The 20,931-nt window shown below is 45.2% G+C and overlaps 1 protein-coding gene across 1 annotated transcript in view; it reads left to right on the top strand.

Moving 5' to 3' along the window:
* The window catches only part of stac3 (SH3 and cysteine rich domain 3), a gene marked incomplete at both ends in the record, with an annotated part of 91,535 nt that extends 71,293 nt beyond the window's left edge, over positions 1-20,242 (top strand). The window contains 2 exons of the mRNA XM_084316218.1: positions 9,514-9,651; positions 20,144-20,242. Coding sequence (XP_084172344.1) covers positions 9,514-9,651; positions 20,144-20,242 — 237 coding nt within the window. The remainder of the gene's footprint in view (positions 1-9,513; positions 9,652-20,143) is intronic.
* Positions 20,243-20,931: the final 689 nt, after the last annotated feature.

The following is a 20,931-nucleotide window of genomic DNA, read 5'->3' as shown; positions in this document are numbered from 1 at the left end:
GGCACGTACCACGATTCAGTGGTCTGGTCAGCCTCTTTAATGTCCATCTTTGTGACGTGTCCCGCTGTGATGAGCTTCTCAATCTCAGCGCGGTATACACTCTCTTGGGCGGGGTTCTTGGCTAAGCGCCGCTCCGTGTTCAGCAGGTACCGTTCTGTGGCGTCTGTCTTGGCGTGGAAAGTAGGCATTCCTTCTCGCCGCAGGAGTGGCGTGGCGTATCTCAACACGCCGTTGACCGGGACTCTCTTGGTCCCTGTCTCGAGGAGGTGAATGGCGTAAATGTCATCTTTAGAGCGAATGTCTTTCTTTCCGTTCTTAAAGGGCATTTGTTCCAAGGTCCATAGCCGCTCTACGTGTTGCAGGAGTGCGGTTTCTCCCTCCGTGACTCGGGAGTGGAGACATCTAGTGGCTGTACTTCGGTTGAGAGATTTGGCGAGCGGGCCTTGGAGAGTCCATCCCAAACGGGTCTTGACTGCTGCAGGACAGCCTCGGGGTCCGGTATGAACCCGGTCTATCGGGACAATGAGGTCTGCATGGTCGGAGCCTATCAACAGGGTCGGCATAGCATTGTCTATGAGCGGGATCGGTAACTTGCGCAGATGTGCATATTTCTCCATCAGCTTGGCGACGGGGTATGTGTACCGCGACAGTCCTATTTCTTGGCTGGTGAAAGCGTCTGTAATCTGGTACCGTCGCTCAGGCTGGCCGCTTGCTGCGATAGAGAATGAGACATTCTCGCCCTTTATCGTCTTCAAATCTCGTCTTATTGTCCGAATTGTCATTTGGGTTTCGCTTCCCCGCAGCCCTAGCTGGGCCGCGGCGGAGGCGAGCAGAAGGGTCTTCTGTGACCCGTCATCGAGGACGGCGTAAGTGTCCAGGACTTTATTCTGGTAGCTTAGTGTCACACGCACTACTTTTAGGAGTACTCGGGCTCCACTGCTGCTGGCGGGATCGATGTACATGACGCTCGCTTTGCTGCTGGATGGTGCGGGTGAAGGGCGCCGTCTGTTACTGTCGTGAAGTATGTCCAGATGGGCTCCATCGCACTTGGTGCACCTTTTCTTTAAGCGGCATTCGGCTGCCATGTGTGAGCGCGCACAGCGAAAACAGCGCTTGTTGGACTTTATCCATTGACTTGCTTCCTCCGCGTTCAGCTTGGGGAAGGAGTCACATTGCGCTAGCCAGTGTTCTTTCTCACAGTAGGGGCACACTATCTTCCACTTCTCCGTTCTGGAGGGGGTACTGTGGCTCCTGCTGCTCGGTACTGACTCCGATTGGTGCATCACAGTCACCGATCTTCTTCCATCATTTAGTCGTCTGGTTCCTTCTCTGGAGCCAGGGGTGCTCCGTCCGAATGTATCTAGCCGTAGGCTGCTGACTTCTCTCGCCAGGAAGTCTGCTAGATCGAGGAGGTTCGGTTCGGGGCCATTCGGGTCTCGGTGGTCTCTCTGCCGCCTAAAACGCTCCTGTCGAGCGGGCGGCAGCTTCTCCAAGATCCTTTCCACATTTGAGTTGGCGTAAAGTTCATGCCTCCCCTTCTCTCTCTGCGCTCCCAACATCCCTACCAGGGACTGCACTCTGATGGACAGGTCGTCCAGTGCTCGATTGTCTATTGCTGGGGGTAAGCGGTCGATGTGTCGGATCTCCTGGATCACGTAATCCCATATGCGCCCATACCTCTGGTCCAATGCTACCAGCGCTGCTGTGTATGGGGTGGTGGAAGTCGCGTAGGCGAGCGCTATATTATGTGCGCGGGGTACCTTTAAGTGCTTCAGTAGGATGGCGTATTTATGGCGTTCATCCAATACATCCACCAACATGGTCTCCAGACACATGCGGAGTTCTGTATACTGGGCCCGGTTCTCTTGGGTGAAGTCGGGTACCATAGGCGTGCCAATGTATGACGCTGACTGTGGATACATCGGCGAGCGTTGGGGGAGAGGCCTCCTAGGCGAGTCTCCTCCCGCTCCTTGGTATGGGCTGGTACCGGCAGTGTACCATGGCCCGCTTGTCCAGGTGCTGTTCCTCGGTGCGGGTCGTGCGTCGTGCTCACCCGTGTATAGAGTCGGGGGTCTGTAGCGCAGCTCCGCGGGAGTATAGCCTGGGCTGTACCGGACCTCCTGGTCCGGTAGAGTACTGTGCTGTCGTCGGGCGTGGTTCTCCTCCTCTTCCTCTTCGTCTTCAGTTAGGTCATCCAGTGCTTGTAGTCTCTGGTTTAGCCTCTCCACAGGATATGCTGCTCCTTCCCGGTTGCTAGGTCTCGCTTGGACCGGTGGGGGGAGGTGGTCTGTGGGGGGTATAGACCTCGTCTGTTGGTCAAGTTCAGGGTTGTTTACTCGGCTAGGGGATGCCGCCCTGGAGGTGTGTCTAGACGAGTTCCTGGAGCCTCTGGCGGAGGGAGAGGGTGTTGTCCGTCTGATCAGCTGTTCTATTAGTTGCGCTTGCTGTCTGTCGCGCTCTGCGTCCCGTAGAGCACCAGCAGCTGCTCGCTGGCTGTCTGCTCGGTCTCGGGCCACATTCTCTTCCCTCTGAATGCGTCTTATTTCTAGACGTATATGCTCTTCTTCGCTCCGCTGCTGGATCTGCAGTCGGTCGCGTTCAGCAGCGGCGTTCAGGCTGATGAGGAAGGCCTGCTGTAGGGTCCTCTCTGCCTCGCTGGGAGAAGGCGGTTGTATAGGGGAGCCTTCCCTCGGGGTACTCCTTGCGGAGCCTTGGAGCTCTATCTCCACGGTGCTCTCCCCGTCTTCTTCCGTGCCGAGTTCTCTCTCGGTAGCGTTGTATTCCTCCCGGGACTCATCGGGGACTACTTCTTCAGTACTGGCGGGGTGTGAAGTCGGGGAAAACCACTCACGCACATCTGCAATTTATCATTCAAAACTGGTCGATTTCCGAATAAAATGAAAATAGCAAAAGTCATACCTCTGTTCAAGACTGGAGATAAACACCACTTCACAAATTATAGGCCTGTTTCTCTACTTCCTCAGTTTTAGAAAATATTAGAAAAACTCTTCAACAACAGATTAGATAAATTCATTGATAAACATAATTTACTCACCGATAGCCAGTATGGATTCAGAACACACCGGTCAACATCACTAGCGTTAATAGAACTCATTGAAAAAATCACAAATTCCATAGATCAAAAAAAACATGTAGCTGGAGTATTCATTGACCTAAAAAAAGCATTTGATACTATTAATCATGATATATTAATCAGGAAATTGGAGAGATATGGGATCAGGGGGGTAGTATTGGACTGGGTAAGAAGCTATCTAAATAAAAGACAACAATTTGTGACAATGAGAGATTATAAATCTGAATGTTTGGACATTGCTTGTGGTGTCCCCCAGGGGTCAGTGTTGGGTCCAAAACTGTTCATCTTGTACATTAACGAGATATGTAAAGTATCCAATATATTTAAATGTATTTTATTTGCGGATGACACTAATCTTTTTTTTTCTGGTGAGAATGTCCAGCAGCTTTTAGAGGTCATCACATCTGAAATGAAGAAATTGAAGGAATGGTTTGATAGAAATAAATTATCATTGAACTTGAGCAAAACTAAAATTATGTTGTTTGGAAACTGTAGATTGGATACTCAGGTACAAGTTAAAATAAATGATGTGATTATTGAAAGAGTTTATGAAAATAAATTCCTAGGTGTAATAATAGACCATAAAATCTGTTGGAAACCTCACATAAAACATGTCCAATCTAAACTCTCACGAAGCATTTCAGTCATGAGTAAAGTAAAGCACATCCTGGATAGAAAATCACTCTACATTCTCTACTGTTCACTAGTTTTACCATATTTAAATTACTGTGCTGAAGTCTGGGGAAACAATTATAAGTCTACACTACAACCACTTTTTATACTCCAAAAAAGGGCCATAAGGATAGTTCACATTGCAGATATGATACTTACTACCACTACCTTTGTACTTAATATTCGGCCACCCAGTACACGGCATAAATATATTATGATGAACACTGTCACGTAGATGAAACGGATCCAACACAAATGTACGAATTAGAAATAGGTCTTTATTTCTACACAGCGATGGTGTGTAGAGCAAGCACTTAATCAAATCAATCACATTTATGAATGGGAATTAGTATGCACTTTTATGGCAAGAGTATTCGTCGGTATATCAATAGAGAATGTCCAATCTCTGAAGGCGCAGGTGGTACATATACGACCTGGAATAGTTAAGGAATAAAAGCAATGATACTTTAATGATTATAGGCTGGATACACTAGGGGGGGTTAATCCGGTCGCTTGTAAGCCGACAGGAGTAGAAAGGGGGGGGGGGGGGGGTAGAATCCGGCTGCCTCATCCGGCCAAGGGTATCCCAGGTGAACCCACTGTAGTGCCGTTCAATGCGCCGGCGATCCTTGGACCACAGATGAAAGCAGATGGACTCTTTGTGGGCCGGCGTCCTCCGGTCCACGGAGGAGAGACGTGAAGCGACCTCGTCTTGCAGAGCGTCTCCTCACCTTGCGTCCTCTCCAGGGGGGGGGGGTTCCAACACACGGCAGTGTCGGGGGTCTTTATCCATGGGATAATCAACGTATACAAAGCATAATCCGTGCCTGGGAAGGCGGGCTGTCGTCGGTAGAATAATCCGGTATACAGGTCCACTCGCTCGTCGGCTCTGGGGCTCCTCGGGTGCAGCTTCACGTGGGGTCAACCACCCTGGATAACCAGCCAGTTCTCTGCCCGAAACGATGGGGTACTGACTACGGTAGTATTCTCACCGCACGAAGCACTATATATTAACAGACTATTATTAGCTTAATAGACTACGTCCAACTCGACGATATAGTGCCAAATATGACTATTCAAATATTAATATACACGATGTCTCAATACCGATGGTAGGCGAACTTGGCCTTACTCCCACACGTGGCGTCGCGGGGAGGCTTTACGTCTGTGACTCTATTGGAGGGTAAGAAACTGGACTGAAAAGGAAGTCCTACTTTAGTAGCGCAGTATATATACGCACTATGAACAAATAGTCCCATTAGTGGTGCGGTAGCCAGATTCCTACGCGGAACTAGGACTTGTTCGTACATGTTGAGCGGTACGTTTGAACTGGGTCTGAGGGGTATGGCAGCCTGGCACCAAGGTCTCGACCAATAGTAGAATGGAGACTATTATGGGATGTTCAGTAGGCTAGAATGGATATTCAATGCATATTGTACAAGGAATATACAAGGGATATCAGGGAATATTAGAGAATATACAAATACAATTAAATATATATATATAAATAAATATATATATTCGGTTTAATCTGGCCCTTCACAACAGCAGGGGTGGGCAATTATTTTTCCCAGGGGGCCGAATGAGCAACTGAAAATATGTTGGGGGGCCGGGCCAAAATTCCAAACTCAATTATGCATAATATACATTTTATTTCTATATAAAATGCAGTAAATGGCATTGTTTTGACCCCTGGTAAGAGTGTATGTTATTATTTGGCAATTAAAAGGTGAGGTTAGCTTTCAAAAATATCATTTATTCAAGTAGAAGTTATTTCCAAAATGATAAACAAAATGTGAAACATTAATAACAAAGGGCATTTTGAGTTTCATATTGTTATGGTTTGTAACCGACCCCAAACGCAACGGCACAGAGAGAGTTGTTTTCAGAGTTAGCCAAAAACAAGGGCGTGTTTATTCTCAGAGTCACAAGATTGAATTAGGTGGAAAACAGAACAAACGGGGAATCTGGCATATGAAGAATGTCTTGCGGCTCTGCAGATTCTCCCAGACGGTGTTGGTGAGGAATTTGCTTGTGACGTCTGAGCCGCTCTGCAGATCCCCCCAGCATACACTCCAGATGGAACACGGATGGAGAGAGAGAATCCCAGTTAGCTCAGCGCACAACAGATAACAGAGAGGGACTGATCCAAATTAATATCCAAGTGACTTGATCTTCGGTGTGATAAACACAGTTAGCAGAGTCCAGAGAAAAAACAATACGGTAATCCAAAGAGTAAATCCAACAACAAAAAATAGGTGAGAACAGTATAACAAAAACGGGATCTCTTCGGTGTTTCACAAACACACAAAAAACTGGTGATCCAAAAAGACTGTTTCAAAAACTCACCAAAGCGCAACGCGTAAAGCGGGCAGATAAACGAGGCGTAGCTTCGTACGGGGAATCAGGTTCTCCAAGGGATACTTCACGAGAGTCCTGGAGAGCAACAGACAGCGAAGGGGAAAGAAAGGCAGATGCAGGGAATATTCAAAACGATCCAACCTCGATATTAGGGGGAAAAGAGTATATAAAGCCCACAGGGGCGCTGATTAGAACACACATCAGGTGCGTGATGGTAATTGATACTTGACTTAGAAGTGTGCGTTCGGCCACGGACCAATCATCACAGAATCCTCACAGAAACCTTAAAGGAACGGAGCGTGGCGGGGAATGCAATTAATTAACAAAATACCTTAAAGGAACGGAGCGAGTGGGTGGGGAGCGGACAAAACCTCACAGTACCCCCCCTCCACGGGAGCCACCCGGCGACCCAACTCGGCCCCGGCCTGCCCGGACGGGACCGAAGGAAGCCGGCGATCAGGGGCACTGGAGAGGGGGACAAAGACAGAGGCCCGGAGAGGGGCACCGGAGACGGGGACCCGACAGCGGAGGCCGGGCACGGGAACAGGGGCCCGACGGCGGGGGCCGGGCATGGAGACAGGGACCCGACAGCGGAGGCCGGGCACGGAGGCAGGGGCCAGACGGCGAAGGCCTGTCACGGGGACAGGGGCCCGACGGCGGAGGCCTGGTACGGAGACAGGGGCCGGCGAGGGAGGCCGGAGACGCCGTGGAGGCCGGGCCGGGCGTAGAAGCTGGACCGGGCCAGGCGAGGGAGACGGACCAGGCGTGGAGGCCGGGCGTCGAAGCTGGACCGGGCCAGCGGCTGGGCCAGGCGAGGGAGCCGGACCAGGCGTGGAGGCCGGGCGTCGAAGCTGGACCGGGCCAGCGGCTGGGCCAGGCGAGGGAGCCGGACCAGGCGTGGAGGCCGGGCCGGGCGTAGAAGCTGGACCGGGCCAGGCGAGGGAGCCGGACCAGGCGATGAGGCAGGGCTAGCTGCCTGGGCACAAGCTAACTGAAAGGGCAGTCCTAGCTGTGGGGAACTGACCTTGCTAGCTGAAGGGGCAGTCCTAGCAGTGGGGAGACCGACCTTGCTAGCTGAAGGGGCAGTCCTAGCAGTGGGGAGACCGACCTTGCTAGCTGAAGGGGCAGTCCTAGCAGTGGGGAAACTGACCTTGCTAGCTGAAGGGGCAGTCCTAGCAGTGGGGAAACTGACCTTGCTAGCTGAAGAGGCAGTCCTAGCAGCGGGGAAACTGACCTTGCTAGCTGAAGGGGCAGTCCTAGCAGCGGGGAGACTGACCTTGCTAGCTGAAGGGGCAGTCTTAGCAGTGGGGAAGCTACACATAAAGTGGGGCTAGCAGAGGGACTGGGTTAGCTGCCTGGGCATGGCTAGCTACAGGGCCTATGCTAGCTGCAAGGGCTGCATTAACATAGAGGCTGTGCTAGCAGCCGGGGCAAAGCTAGCAGACTGGGGCCATGCTGGTAGTAGAGGCCTGGCAAGCTGCAGGGGCTCTCTCTGTGTCGGCTGGGGTCGTGTTGGTTGGATCGTAATGTTATGGTTTGTAACCGACCCCAAACGCAACGGCACAGAGAGAGTTGTTTTCAGAGTTAGCCAAAAACAAGGGCGTGTTTATTCTCAGAGTCACAAGATTGAATTAGGTGGAAAACAGAACAAACGGGGAATCTGGCATGTGAAGAATGTCTTGCGGCTCTGCAGATTCTCCCAGACGGTGTTGGTGAGGAATTTGCTTGTGACGTCTGAGCCGCTCTGCAGATCCCCCCAGCATACACTCCAGATGGAACACGGAGGGAGAGAGAGAATCCCAGTTAGCTCAGCGCACAACAGATAACAGAGAGGGACTGATCCAAATTAATATCCAAGTGACTTGATCTTCGGTGTGATAAACACAGTTAGCAGAGTCCAGAGAAAAAACAATACGGTAATCCAAAGAGTAAATCCAACAACCAAAAATAGGTGAGAACAGTATAACAAAAACGGGATCTCTTCGGTGTTTCACAAACACACAAAAAACTGGTGATCCAAAAAGACTGTTTCAAAAACTCACCAAAGCGCAACGCGTAAAGCGGGCAGATAAACGAGGCGTAGCTTCGTACGGGGAATCAGGTTCTCCAAGGGATACTTCACGAGAGTCCTGGAGAGCAACAGACAGCGAACGGGAAAGAAAGGCAGATGCAGGGAATATTCAAAACGATCCAACCTCGATATTAGGGGGAAAAGAGTATATAAAGCCCACAGGGGCGCTGATTAGAACACACATCAGGTGCGTGATGGTAATTGATACTTGACTTAGAAGTGTGCGTTCGGCCACGGACCAATCATCACAGAATCCTCACAGAAACCTTAAAGGAACGGAGCGTGGCGGGGAATGCAATTAATTAACAAAATACCTTAAAGGAACGGAGCGAGTGGGTGGGGAGCGGACAAAACCTCACACATATACTATTGAAACAAGGATTTTCTTAGCTTTCTAAAGACATCACATCATCTTATAGCAAAAATAAACAATACATGTCACTGAACTGTGTAAAGAAAAGTGTCCCAGTTTTGTAGCCTTTTCTTACTTTACATGCCTATATTAAACATTTAATGTTTTCAGAACTGTGCAAAAAAAAGAAGAAAAAATATCAAGTGTCCCATTTCACTTGTTATATTTCCACATTTTAGTGTTCTTCAGTTCTTTTTTTTCATTCAGTGTGAGAAATCCAGTCTTTGTTGAGCTTTAACAAGTCCATCAAAGTCAGGTTGCATGTCTGAGGTGGAGATGCGAAGCACAGCTGCCAGATGTTCATCAGTGAGAGAGGATCTGTACCTGGACTTGGTAAACGTCATGACTGAGAATGTCTGTTCACATATGTAGGTGGATCCAAAGAGAACCAACATCTTCTGAGCATGTCTCCTACACGTATATTGTGCGTGTGAACGTTGACATAAAAAAAAAAAAAAAAAAAAAAAAAAAATTATTATCATGTAATCTTTCGCGGGCCGGTCAGAATCATCCCGCGGGCCGGATACGGCCCGCGGGCCGTACAATGCCCAGGTCTGGTATACAGTATATACAGTAGGTTGAATAATCAATTATGAAGTGTTCCTTTATTGGGTTATGGATTTCTAGAAGCCTAAGTGATTGATCATTAAGCAGGCCCTGTTTTAGATTATTCAAAACGTTTTCATGCCAATGAAAATCGCATGCCAGTCTTTTCCAATAGCTCTATTACCTTGTCTAGCTAGGACTATAACTTATAAAAAAAAGAAATCCAGGAGACTGGTATAATATTTTTCCAGAGACAAATAGTTTAAAATGTTCTGAGAGGAGCCAGATTCATGATCAATAAGATGGGCGTTTAAACATCCAGAACCTTCCCTTTAAAAATGATCCGTGTCTCAACAGGGTAAAATAGGAGAGAGAACAGGTTTCCTTCCTGCCAATTACATCATCCGTGTCCGAGGAGGAGAGAGGGTTTACAAGGTGACACACTCCTTCGTTGGAAACAGAGAAATGGGCCAGATCACATTAAAGAAAGACCAGGTGAGAGCAACACACACACACCTACGCACACACACACGTGCAGACAGTCATACTCACACACACATACACATATGTACACTTATACACACAAACACGCGAACACACACACACACACACACACACACACACACACACACACACACACACACACACACACACACACACACACACACACACACACACACACACACACACACACACACACACACACACACACACACACACACACACACACACACACACACACACACACACACACACACACACACACACACACACACAAGCACACACACACACACGGATGGATATTCTAGGGCAGTGGTACTCAGACGTGGCCAAATCACGAGTCACAATGATAATATCTGAAAGAGCCACGTTTCAAAAACACACCGTTCCTCAACCAAACCAACACCAGATTACTAATAGACAATTTACAAACTTTGAAAAACATGAATTTGTTCTGCTGTACCAGTAGGCTACTGAAATGCAACATTACCATGGCAACCGTAACTATTAATACACATGGAAAAATCAGTAACTCAACTGTATTTCACCATTCATAACAGCATCCTTCAACTTTTTCTTAAAAGTACATTTGTTGCTGATCATCATTATCTTCACAGGTATACAATTCCAGTATGCAGCAGCTCTATACATTACGTTTCTCTTAAGTACATTTGTTCTTGGTAGAGGTAGAGTAAAGTGAAGACCCACGGCGTGTCTGGTGACATACAATAGCCATGTCTAGTATTCGTGGGATCTGGGGGAGATTGTGTGAACTGTTATGCTATCCCAGTGAATATATTTGCTGTCAGGTGAAAAGAAGCGGCTGATGACTCCACATGTATTGGAGGAGACATATGGTAATCTACACCCTCCCCAGTTACTTTGTAAATGTATTCTGTTACAGTTACAAGTTACTTGTTGTAATGTATTCAGTAACTTGCTCTAAGTATCACAATATACAAGTAATGTTAACACACACACACACACACTCTTTGAACTGCTGCGGTCAGGAAAGCGATACCGGAGTCTTAAGGCGAGCACAGAAAGACTCAGAAGAAGCTTCTATCCCCAGGCCATCAGGCTGCTAAACGAACAATAAACACTATACAACAACCATCAAATGCACACAGCACGCACACCCACACGCACACACTCACTTAAACAAACAACACACTGCAGCACCCACTCTCCACACTTTAGAGCACACAAACACACTTTATATTTATTGATAAAGGATTTGCACTACAACTCATACACCTACTGTAAATTGTACCTAAATTGCACCTCATCCCATTTCTGCCTTGCACTATATAGTATTGTATATTAGTACACTGCATAGTATTGTATATTATATGGTAACTCAGTTACGTCTATTCTGCATCGAACATTGTACATATGTCTATACTGAACACTGTGACCTCATTTTTTTACTTCTAATTTACATGCTATACTATGTTATTTTATTTCATACTTATCTTGTCTTGCACAGTCTCTGGAGCGTAACAGTAAGAAGCATTTTGTATAAAAGTATTCTGTACTTCTGTATGACAACTATTAAAGAAACTTGAAACTTTAGAAACACACACACACACACACACACACACACACACACACACACACACACACACACACACACACACACACACACACACACACACACACACTGTAGCTGGTACAGTTGTGTGTACATGGTCAAATATACAATTGACTAAACTAAACATACATTTATATTACTATACCTTTCAGTACATTCCATTCACTTTATACTCAATTGTATACTCAACACAATTACTTTGAATCATTTATCATTGAACATTTTAACATGACAATAATACAGTGCCATGCATGCACACACACACTCAATGAAATATACTGTAATGTCTTTTATCTTAAGTGACTATAGTAGACTGGGGTGTAAAGTACTTAGTTACAATACTTAAGTACTGTTTTGGGGGATTTGTAGTTTACTCGAGTATTATTAGGTTTGAATACTTGTACTTTTACTCAATTACATTTCAGAGAAAAAAAACATACTTTTTACTCCTTACATTTAAAATGCAGACCTACAAAGTACAAAGTACAAATCTTGCAGGTCCAACGATTTTAATTAGTATTTGTTTCTCTGGCCGAACTAACGTTAACGTTATTAATCCTGCGGACGCAGTTTATTTAAAAACAGCCAATCAATCCCCATCAATGGAAAATGAACCCGCCCATACCCATGCTGATTGGTCCTTGTGCAAGACTATAGCGGGGATCTTTGATTAAACACCTGCTATTAGAAGAATAGACAGTCAGAGTGAAAAACTACAGAAGATGGTCACAAATGATAGTACGAGTGATGAAGAGGACGAAACAGAACATTTCATTGCTCTGGAATAAAATAAAGTTTTTACTTTTACTTTTTAGTACTTACTGTATGTACATTTAAAAGTATACACTTTTGGACTTTTACTCAAGTGTGTTTTTAGCCAGATACTCTGACTTTTACTTGAGTAAGATTTTGAGACGGTACCCATTGTTAGGGTTTGTAACCGACCCCAAGCGCAATGGCACAGAGAGAGTTGTTTCAGAGTTAGCCAAAGCAAGGGCGTATTTATTCTCAGAGTCACAAGATAGAATTAGGTTGAGCAACAGAACAAACGGGGAATCTGGCATGTGAAGAATGTTGCGGCTCTGCAGATTCTCCCAGTAGGTGGTGGTGAGGAATTAGCTTGTGACGCACAACAGAAACAGAGAGGTGACTGATCCAAATAAATATCCAAGTGACTTGATCTTCGGTGTGATACACACAGTTAGCAGAGTCCAGAGAAAAAACAATACGGTAATCCAAAGTGTAAATCCAACAACAAAAATTAGGTGAGAACAGTATAACAAAAACGGGATCTCTTCGGTGTTTCACAAACACACAAAAAACGGGTGATCCAAAAAGAACTGTTTCCAAAAACTCACCAGAGCGCAACGCGTAAAGCGGGCAGATAAACGAGGCGCAGCTTCGTACGGGGAATCAGGTTCTCCACAGGGATACTTCACGAAAATCCTGGGGAGCAACAGACAGGGAACAGCGACGGGAAAGACAGGCAGATGCAGGGAATATTCAAAACGATCCAACATCGATACTAGGGGAATCAGGGTATATAAAGCCACAGGGCGCTGATGACAAGCTGTGACAGCTGCGGGATGAAATTGATCATTGCTCCAGAAGCGTGTGGTGGGAAGAGCACCAATCAACACGGCATCTTACAGGAAAGAAGCGTGTGGCGGGGAATGCAATTAATTAACAAAATACCTTAAAGGAACGGAGCGAGTGGGTGGGGAGCGGACCAAACCTCACACCCATACTTTCACTTAAGTATAATTTCTGGGTACTTATCTTAATTAAAGCAGACTGCAATTAAAACCAGGATTGGATAAGCGGGGCAGATTTAGTTAATCAGTTGGTCTATCATTCATAGCCTTCAATAATTCAGAGAGATTGGTCCAGTGGAGTGTGTTAGGGTTAAATACAAACAACACATGCTGCGTTTTATTGAATTAAACACGGGGCAATTATACAGTAGATACCTTCCATACACACACACACATACATTGCTATTGTTGTACTTGTGAGGATATTCCATTGACTTATATGTATAACCACTTCATGCCTAACCTGTTTTTTATAACCAACCCACAACCCTAATTCTACACAGCAGTCAGTCACTCCCTGTCTGAGTGTGGTATGTCTGACAAGTATATCTATGGGGGAAGAGTTCATTCTTACACAATAATGGCTGCAGAGTTCTTATCTTAAACAAGTAACAAGTCCATAGAGATTAACCTGGGTTACATTCTATGTACTGGATACAAATATTCTATAGAGTTCTACAGCTTTTTCTTTTTCAGGGGGGGCCCACATTTTCAGAATAAATATAGACATAAACCAAAACTGATCTGGCAGATTATTAAATTCAACCCTGCTTTTTAACTCCTAAACTACTAGCCCACAGTGCTTTGTCTATTTTTCAATGGACTTGATACTGTAGCGCTTTAGCTTGATATGATAATTTGGGGGGCACATTTTAAGGGGGAAGAGGGGGGGGGGGGGGGGGGGGGGGGGCGCTAGTGAGTGGTGAATGGAGTAGTCGCATTTTTCTGAGCTCCCTCCTCAACTTCTTATTTTGTATAAAAAACACACGTTTATGTAACAGTTTGCTTTCAAAAGTATTAACAGACTAAATATAACACTACCGCCGTGGAAAGTCGAGAATATATGTAATCTACCGGTGGGAAGGGGTCAAACAAAGAGAAGGTAACCGCAGCTGGCAAACGACAAACAGGCATGGCCACTACGAGACAGGCAGCAGCAGCCCAAACATCTGACGGCACTGCCAGCGCTGCTATTCTGGCTGCAATTGAAAGCCAGGGTAAGAATCTGAAGAAAGCGACGGATGAGACGGTCTCTATCACATCCAGTTTGGACAAGTTTGAAACCACTTTGGCATCCCTGCAGTCTGAGCAGAACAGTGCGAAGCAGCTAGTGACAGGGATAGAAATGACAGTGAATGACCACGACGCGCGTCTGAAAGTCCTGGAAGAATCCCAAAAGTCATTACGGAAGGAAAACACGTAACTCAGGGCTAAGCTCAACAACTTAGAGGGCCGGTCCCGCCGGCTGAACCTTACATTTGTGGGAATAAAAGAGGGTGAAGAGAAGGGAAGGCCTACTGTGAGCGAGTTGGTCTCGCAACTACTTGGCAATGAAAACTTCACCAAGCCCGCTGAGGGGGAGAAACCACACACTATTATCGCCTAGATGCACCATGACAAAGATAAGGACCGGATCCTGCGTCTCAGCCGCGAGCACGGCCCTCTTTACTACAAAGGATCCAGAGTGTGGCGGCCGGTCCATAGAGGGCGCTCGGGCGCCGCCCGAGAGAGAAGGAGAAGAAGAAATTGTGTTTTTTGATTTTAGATTATGGACTAAACTAAACATGTTTAAAATGAATAATAATTACTCATTTTAAGTATGTTTGTATTTAAAATGCACAATAACCTGCAAGACCCCCCGCATTTCATTGTATACTTGTATGTCCTCTCCAACCTCTCCCAGAGACAGTCGCATTTCTACTCCTCTCCCACCCTCCACAAGACCAGCTCAAGGCCTTTCTCTTATCCACCCGGAGACGTCCGTACCAGCCTTCTACAGCTCCTTTCCCTGGAGCCTGGATCTGCCCCTCCCTGGAGCCGCTCTTCCGTGCTGACCTTTTTCTTTTTCTTTTTACAGCAGAATCAACTCAACTTTAAACCGTAATATGTATGTGTGTGTCGCTGGAATTTCCCCAAGGGGATTAATAAAGGAATATCTTATCTTATCTTATTATAAAACTCTTGTATCTATCTTGTATATATCAAATATAAATCATTGTTTTGTGCGTGATTCACGTCACTCTTTCCTGATAGACATCTCCCTCCAAACCTGAGCGCTAGACTTAACGCTCACTGAGTGGGTGTCACTGCAGCCAATGTATCGTCGCAGCCAATGTAAATGGATCAAGCAAATACATTTTGCCTATCAGGGTGTTCAAATATGATGTCTGGGGCGCGGTTTTCTAGCACTCGAAGCAAGCTCAGTGCGCCACTGTGTCACTCGTCAGTCAGAAAATAATTGCCGCTTGGTGGAGGAGCCAGGAGTATTTTCATTTCAGATTCAGTGAGTTAGCTTAGCTAGGCTATACTCTCGTTTAGCTGGTTCGGTAATAAGAAGTGTATTCTCAGGAGTCGGAGAGATCATCATGAGATACTGTACATTCAGACATTGTTGGATCTAACAAATGGATTTATATGGACACTTTTTATCATGGAAAGTTAAAGCCCGGACCACAAAACAAGTGAGTCTAACTGTACTGTTCTGTAGTTACTGAAACTGAATATGGCAAGATTCAAGAGGTTTATTTGTCACATACTGTACATACACAAGGCATACATTTCACTGAGGGTGGGCTATGCTTTAGGCAACTGGCTTGTCCTTCCGCGTTGCTCTGATTGGCCACTGATCTACGCTAGTTTCGCCCCTACGCGCTCATGAGCCTAGATAATAATAATAATGGGCGAGCCCTCGCACACACACAGGTTTTGCCATAATGCGAGAGCCCTCGCACACACGCAGGTTTTGCCCCCACGCCGGTAGATAATAATAATAATAATACTTAGAATAATAATACTTAGACAAACGCACGCAATTGGCACAAGTGTAAATTATGCATTCGTCACTCAGTTTTTTAACATCGACGCACTTGGTCACAAGTTCAAATCACTCTTAGTTCAATTATTTTTATTTTATTTACGTTTAATTAATTTATCATCTCTCTATATTAACGTAACTAGCTATTCATATCAATCGAAATAACGTTCATCTCTCTATATTAACGTAACTAGCTATTCATATCAATTGAAATAACGTATTGTATTGTTTTCATCTCTCTATATTAACGTGATTCCATCAACACATAGGTAATATGCTCTTGCGCGTGACGCGACTTTGGGCTTCATTATTCAGCCACAGGCAGGAGTTTTTAGATCACAGGCTGGTCATGCATAATAGTCAATCAATAGATTACACTTTCTGTAGGCCTAACACTCACCTACTCATTCTGTTGTGACACAACATGACATGTTAGTGTTGTCAGCTTCCGTGATCATGTTTGAACCAATGTGTAAAAAATCTGTTTTAGATTAGGCTGTAAAAATCTGTTCTATAGGCTATATTTAGTCTAGTTTATTAGACAAACCATTTAAAAATACTTTGATGAGTCTACATCAATAGCATTAACCATACATTGTCAAGGTTGACAGAATAAAGTCTATATCTTAGTTAGTTAGGCGTTGCAGTATATAGCGCGGTGTATATTGATGCAGGTAGGTATTATCTGATGCAGGTAGGTATTATCATGCTAATATGTCATGTTCTACGATACCCATTTCAGCGTGCGTATTATTATTATTATTATCTACCGGCGTGGGGGCAAAACCTGCGTGTGTGCGAGGGCTCTCGCATTATTATTATTATTATCTACCGGCGTGGGGGCAAAACCTGCGTGTGTGCGAGGGCTCTAGCCTCTCGCATTATTATTATTATTATCTACCGGCGTGGGGGCAAAACCTGCGTGTGTGCGAGGGCTCGCGCATTATTATTATTATTATCTAGGCTCATGCGCATGCGCGCGCTCATACCGGCGTAGGGGCGAAACTAGCGTAGATCAGTGGCCAATCAGAGCAACGCGGAATCAGAGCAACGCGGAAGGACAAGCCAGTTGCCTAAAGCATAGACGCGGGCTGGCCACGATCTCTCTCTCTCTCGTCTCTCTCTCTCTCTCTCTCTCTCTCTCTCTCTCTCTCTCTCTCTCTCTCTCTCTCTCTCTCTCTCTCTCTCTCTCTCTCTCTCTCTCTCTCTCTCTCTCTCACACACAACGCAGTACGCACGTTCCGAGACTCGCGCCACATTATGACTTTTGTCATAAGTGAATTGTATAGAAACAACTCACCAAAATTGACTATTGCACAACTGATTTAAAAAAAAATATCTACGAATATCTACGCGCATCATAGCATCCTTATTTCCGATCATGCTCCAATCACTATGTTGGTAAAGCTGGCACTGCCACAGACGCGATACAGTTGGCGCTTCAACCCCTCTTTGCTCTCGGAGAAAGCATTTCGGGATCAAATGAGATCTGGACTCATTGAGTTTATGGAGACTAATGATACCGGTGATGTCTCCGACGCTACACTGTGGGAGTCTCTTAAGGTGGTATTGAGAGGGCACATTTTATCGTATGAAGCCTTTGGAAAGAGAGAAAGAGGTAAGCGCTTGGCTGAAATTGAGGCACGGCTCCCCTCGCTGGTGCAGGTTTACAGACTCACAATCCCAAATGGACCTAAATAATATTTTAAAATGTAAGTATGAATCGCTGCTGTCGGGACAAAACCTCATAACTCCATTTTTTGAATTTTTTTTTTATTATATAAATCAACTCCGTAGATCATCCTCCATATGTGTGTGTGGGTTTTACAAAGTTTAAACAATGGGAAAGCATTAAACCGATCATCTGTCTAAATCTCTTAACTCTATTCACCCTCAAATCTGTGTTAGTTTTTTTCATCTGCTGAAAAGTTGGGTTTTTGGAGTTATGAGGTTTTGTCCCGACAGCAGCGGAATGCAATTCTATTCTGGGCAAGCAGGTTACTTAGTACCCTCCTCCTTAAACTCAGACAGAAGCACTTTGAACTAAGTGATAAACCAGACAGACTGTTGGCTAGGCAGCTGAGGGGTGTACAGGCCAGCCAGGCAATTCATAATATCAAATCTACATCGAGCAGCTTGCTGACTAATCCCAAAGATATGCCTAGTGATGAGGCAAGGGATGAGCTAGATGCTGATTTCAGCCTGCAGGAAATAACAAGTGCAATAAAGTCTTTCCCTAGTGGGAAGGCCGCTGGCCCGGATGGGTATGGGGCGGAGTTTTATAAAGCTTACAGTGATATTTTGGCCCCTCTACTTCTTAGAATGATTCAACATTCTATCACTAATAATGTCTTCCCTGACTCCCTCTATGAAGCGAATGTGTGCCTTTTACTCAAGAAAGGTAGGGATGGGACGGATCCAGCAGGGTTCCGGCCTATACGTTTGAAAAATGTTGACCAAAAGACAGTTGCCAAGGTGTTGGCCACTAGGTTGGCTCAGCATGTCGGATCTCTCGTCCTTTCCGACCAAACGGGATTCATTCCTAGCAGGCTTGTCTTTTCTAATATTAGGAAATTACTAAACATATTGTACTTCAACCAAAGAAAGGACACTAAGCCGGCGATCATATCACTTGACGCTGACCAGATCGAATGGAAATATATGTTCTGTTTCCTCCAGCGATTTGGTTTCGTTCTCTTATTGGAATGTTGTATGCTCATCCGAGAGCTTCCATTCTTACCAATTCTGACAGGTCTGACTCCTTCCCACTCCATCATGGCACCTGACAAGGATGTTGTATTAGTCCTTTACTGTTCAATTTAGCCCTCAAACCCCTGGTATCAGGAGTCATCCCAACATCAAGGGAATAATGTTGGGAAAGTATGAGAGCCGTATTTTGCTATATGCGGATGATGTGGTCCTGTATCTTGCTGATCCTGCCTCCTCCGTCCCATGCCTCCTAGATTTAATCAGGCAGTTTGGTACTTTCTCTGGTTACTCCATTAACTGGGAGAAAAGTGTGTTCATGCCCATCTCAGGGAGCTTAGACTCTTCCTTTACTGACAGCTTACCCTTTAAAATAGAACATGACCACTTCACCTATCTGGGAGTAGTTATACCAAAGGATCCCAAACTCCTATTTAAACCGAACTTTGGTGAAATTATGTCCGCAGTAATATCCCAGACTTTGAGACATGTCCTGCTGATTACCAGTTTTATAATCTCATGAGCCGATCACCAGTTTCAAAACACCTGATCTCAATTTTGTTTCATATTTCTCGGTCCAATCTATGGCTTCCTCTGACCACATTAAAGATATATGGTCCACAGAGCTTAGTATGGAAATCTCTGATGAGACGTGGGATGAGGGACTTAGCAGGATACATAAATGTTCTATTAATGCCAGAGTCCAACTTATACAGTTTAAGGTCATTCACAGACTGCATTACTCTAAAACTAAACTGCATAGAATCTATTCCTCTGTATCGCCTCTCTGTGATCGTTGCATGTCCGCAGAGGGTAATCTTTCACATATGTTTTGGTTCTGTCCCAAGCTATTTAAGTACTGGGTATACATTTTTGACTGGTACACCAAGGCGTATAAGAGATCGATTATCCCAGACTGCCTTCTAGCTCTACTCGGCTGCTCAGCTAACACTGCAGAATTACCTTACAATGAGCAGGAGGCCCTGATGTTTGGTATGGCTGTGGCCAAAATAATTATCCTAAAAGAATGGAAAGACACGTCGTCTCCGTGTTTTAAAAGATGGCTCACTGAGATGGTCTCCTCTCTGCAGCTGGAAAGCATCCGTCACAATAGGTCCGAGACCTTGAACAAATTTGATACAATATGTGGTCCCTTATTGGAATGCTTAGCTAGAACATAAGTGCTTCTCAATGTCCTCCTGTGTTTTTATTTATTTATATATATATATAATATATATATAGTGTACTGTATATGTCAGAAAATCAGCCACTTGCATCATTAGTGTACAGTATATGACAACATACAGTTTGTGTTTTATTTATTTATTTTTAATTTCTTTTCTTTTTGTGTTTGTGATTTGTCTTGATGTGTGTTTGTGAAACTATAAAAACTGAAAATAAAATATAAGCAGCACAGCTAATTAAAGTAAAAAAAAAAAAAAATTAAAAAAAAAACCCACCTGTGGCTCCCGACCCACACCTTGAAAAACTCTGTTCTATACAGTAGAGTGTCTATCCTCTCTGGAGTTAAATGCATGATGTTCTGTATGTCGTCAGATCGTGGTGAAGAAGGGAGAGGAGGTGAATGGCTATCTGAAGGTCAGTACGGGAAGAAAGCTAGGCTTCTTCCCTTTCAACCTGCTGCAGGAGATCTGAAGAACCAAGACACGAGGGGATGGACTGAGACAGACAGAGTAGAATCCAAAATATAAAAAAAAAAGTATATTTTTTGATAGATTCCTTTGAATGAAGATGCATTCCGTTGATGCTGGGACAAAACCAGATTGCTTGTGTAGTTTCTTCATACTTAAATGGAGGTGAGAAGATGAAAAGGTTTACAGTACTTTAGGTGAAATGTCACCTCACCCTTGTCACCTCCGACCAGCCTCCAACCCTGAACCCTCTACCCACCAGCACCACGCAACCAAGAACGTTTAATACCACAGCTTTATCCAGGCTGCCACCTGATAATTTATCCAATTTAGGAGCCGAAGCCAGAGGTATTTCAATTTAGGAGTGAGTTTACACCAAGGGACTCTTGTTATTATTATGTGGTTTCAACCTCACTACAAATTCCTCCCCGTAATTAAATTCACTGCAGTGTGTGCAGAATGTTTAGAATAAACTGATTCAGAAAATCAGCGAGGCTGGGGGGGGGGGGCAGCCTCGCAGATGTATCGTTGAAACAGGTTACCTCGCCGGAGTAATTAAACCCCGCCTGCACGCCTCAGCTCGGCCCGGATAACAAACCACAGCGTTTCTAATGTAGTGCAGTTGCTGCCACAATGCGTTAGGGGGCGGTATTGACCGTCTGCAATCGCAGACACACTCAGAACAGTATGCAC

This window comes from Notolepis coatsorum (genome assembly GCF_963971535.1).
Source record: "Notolepis coatsorum genome assembly, chromosome: 6".
NCBI lineage: Eukaryota > Metazoa > Chordata > Actinopteri > Aulopiformes > Paralepididae > Notolepis > Notolepis coatsorum.
This window is presented reverse-complemented; position numbering and strand designations above follow the sequence as displayed.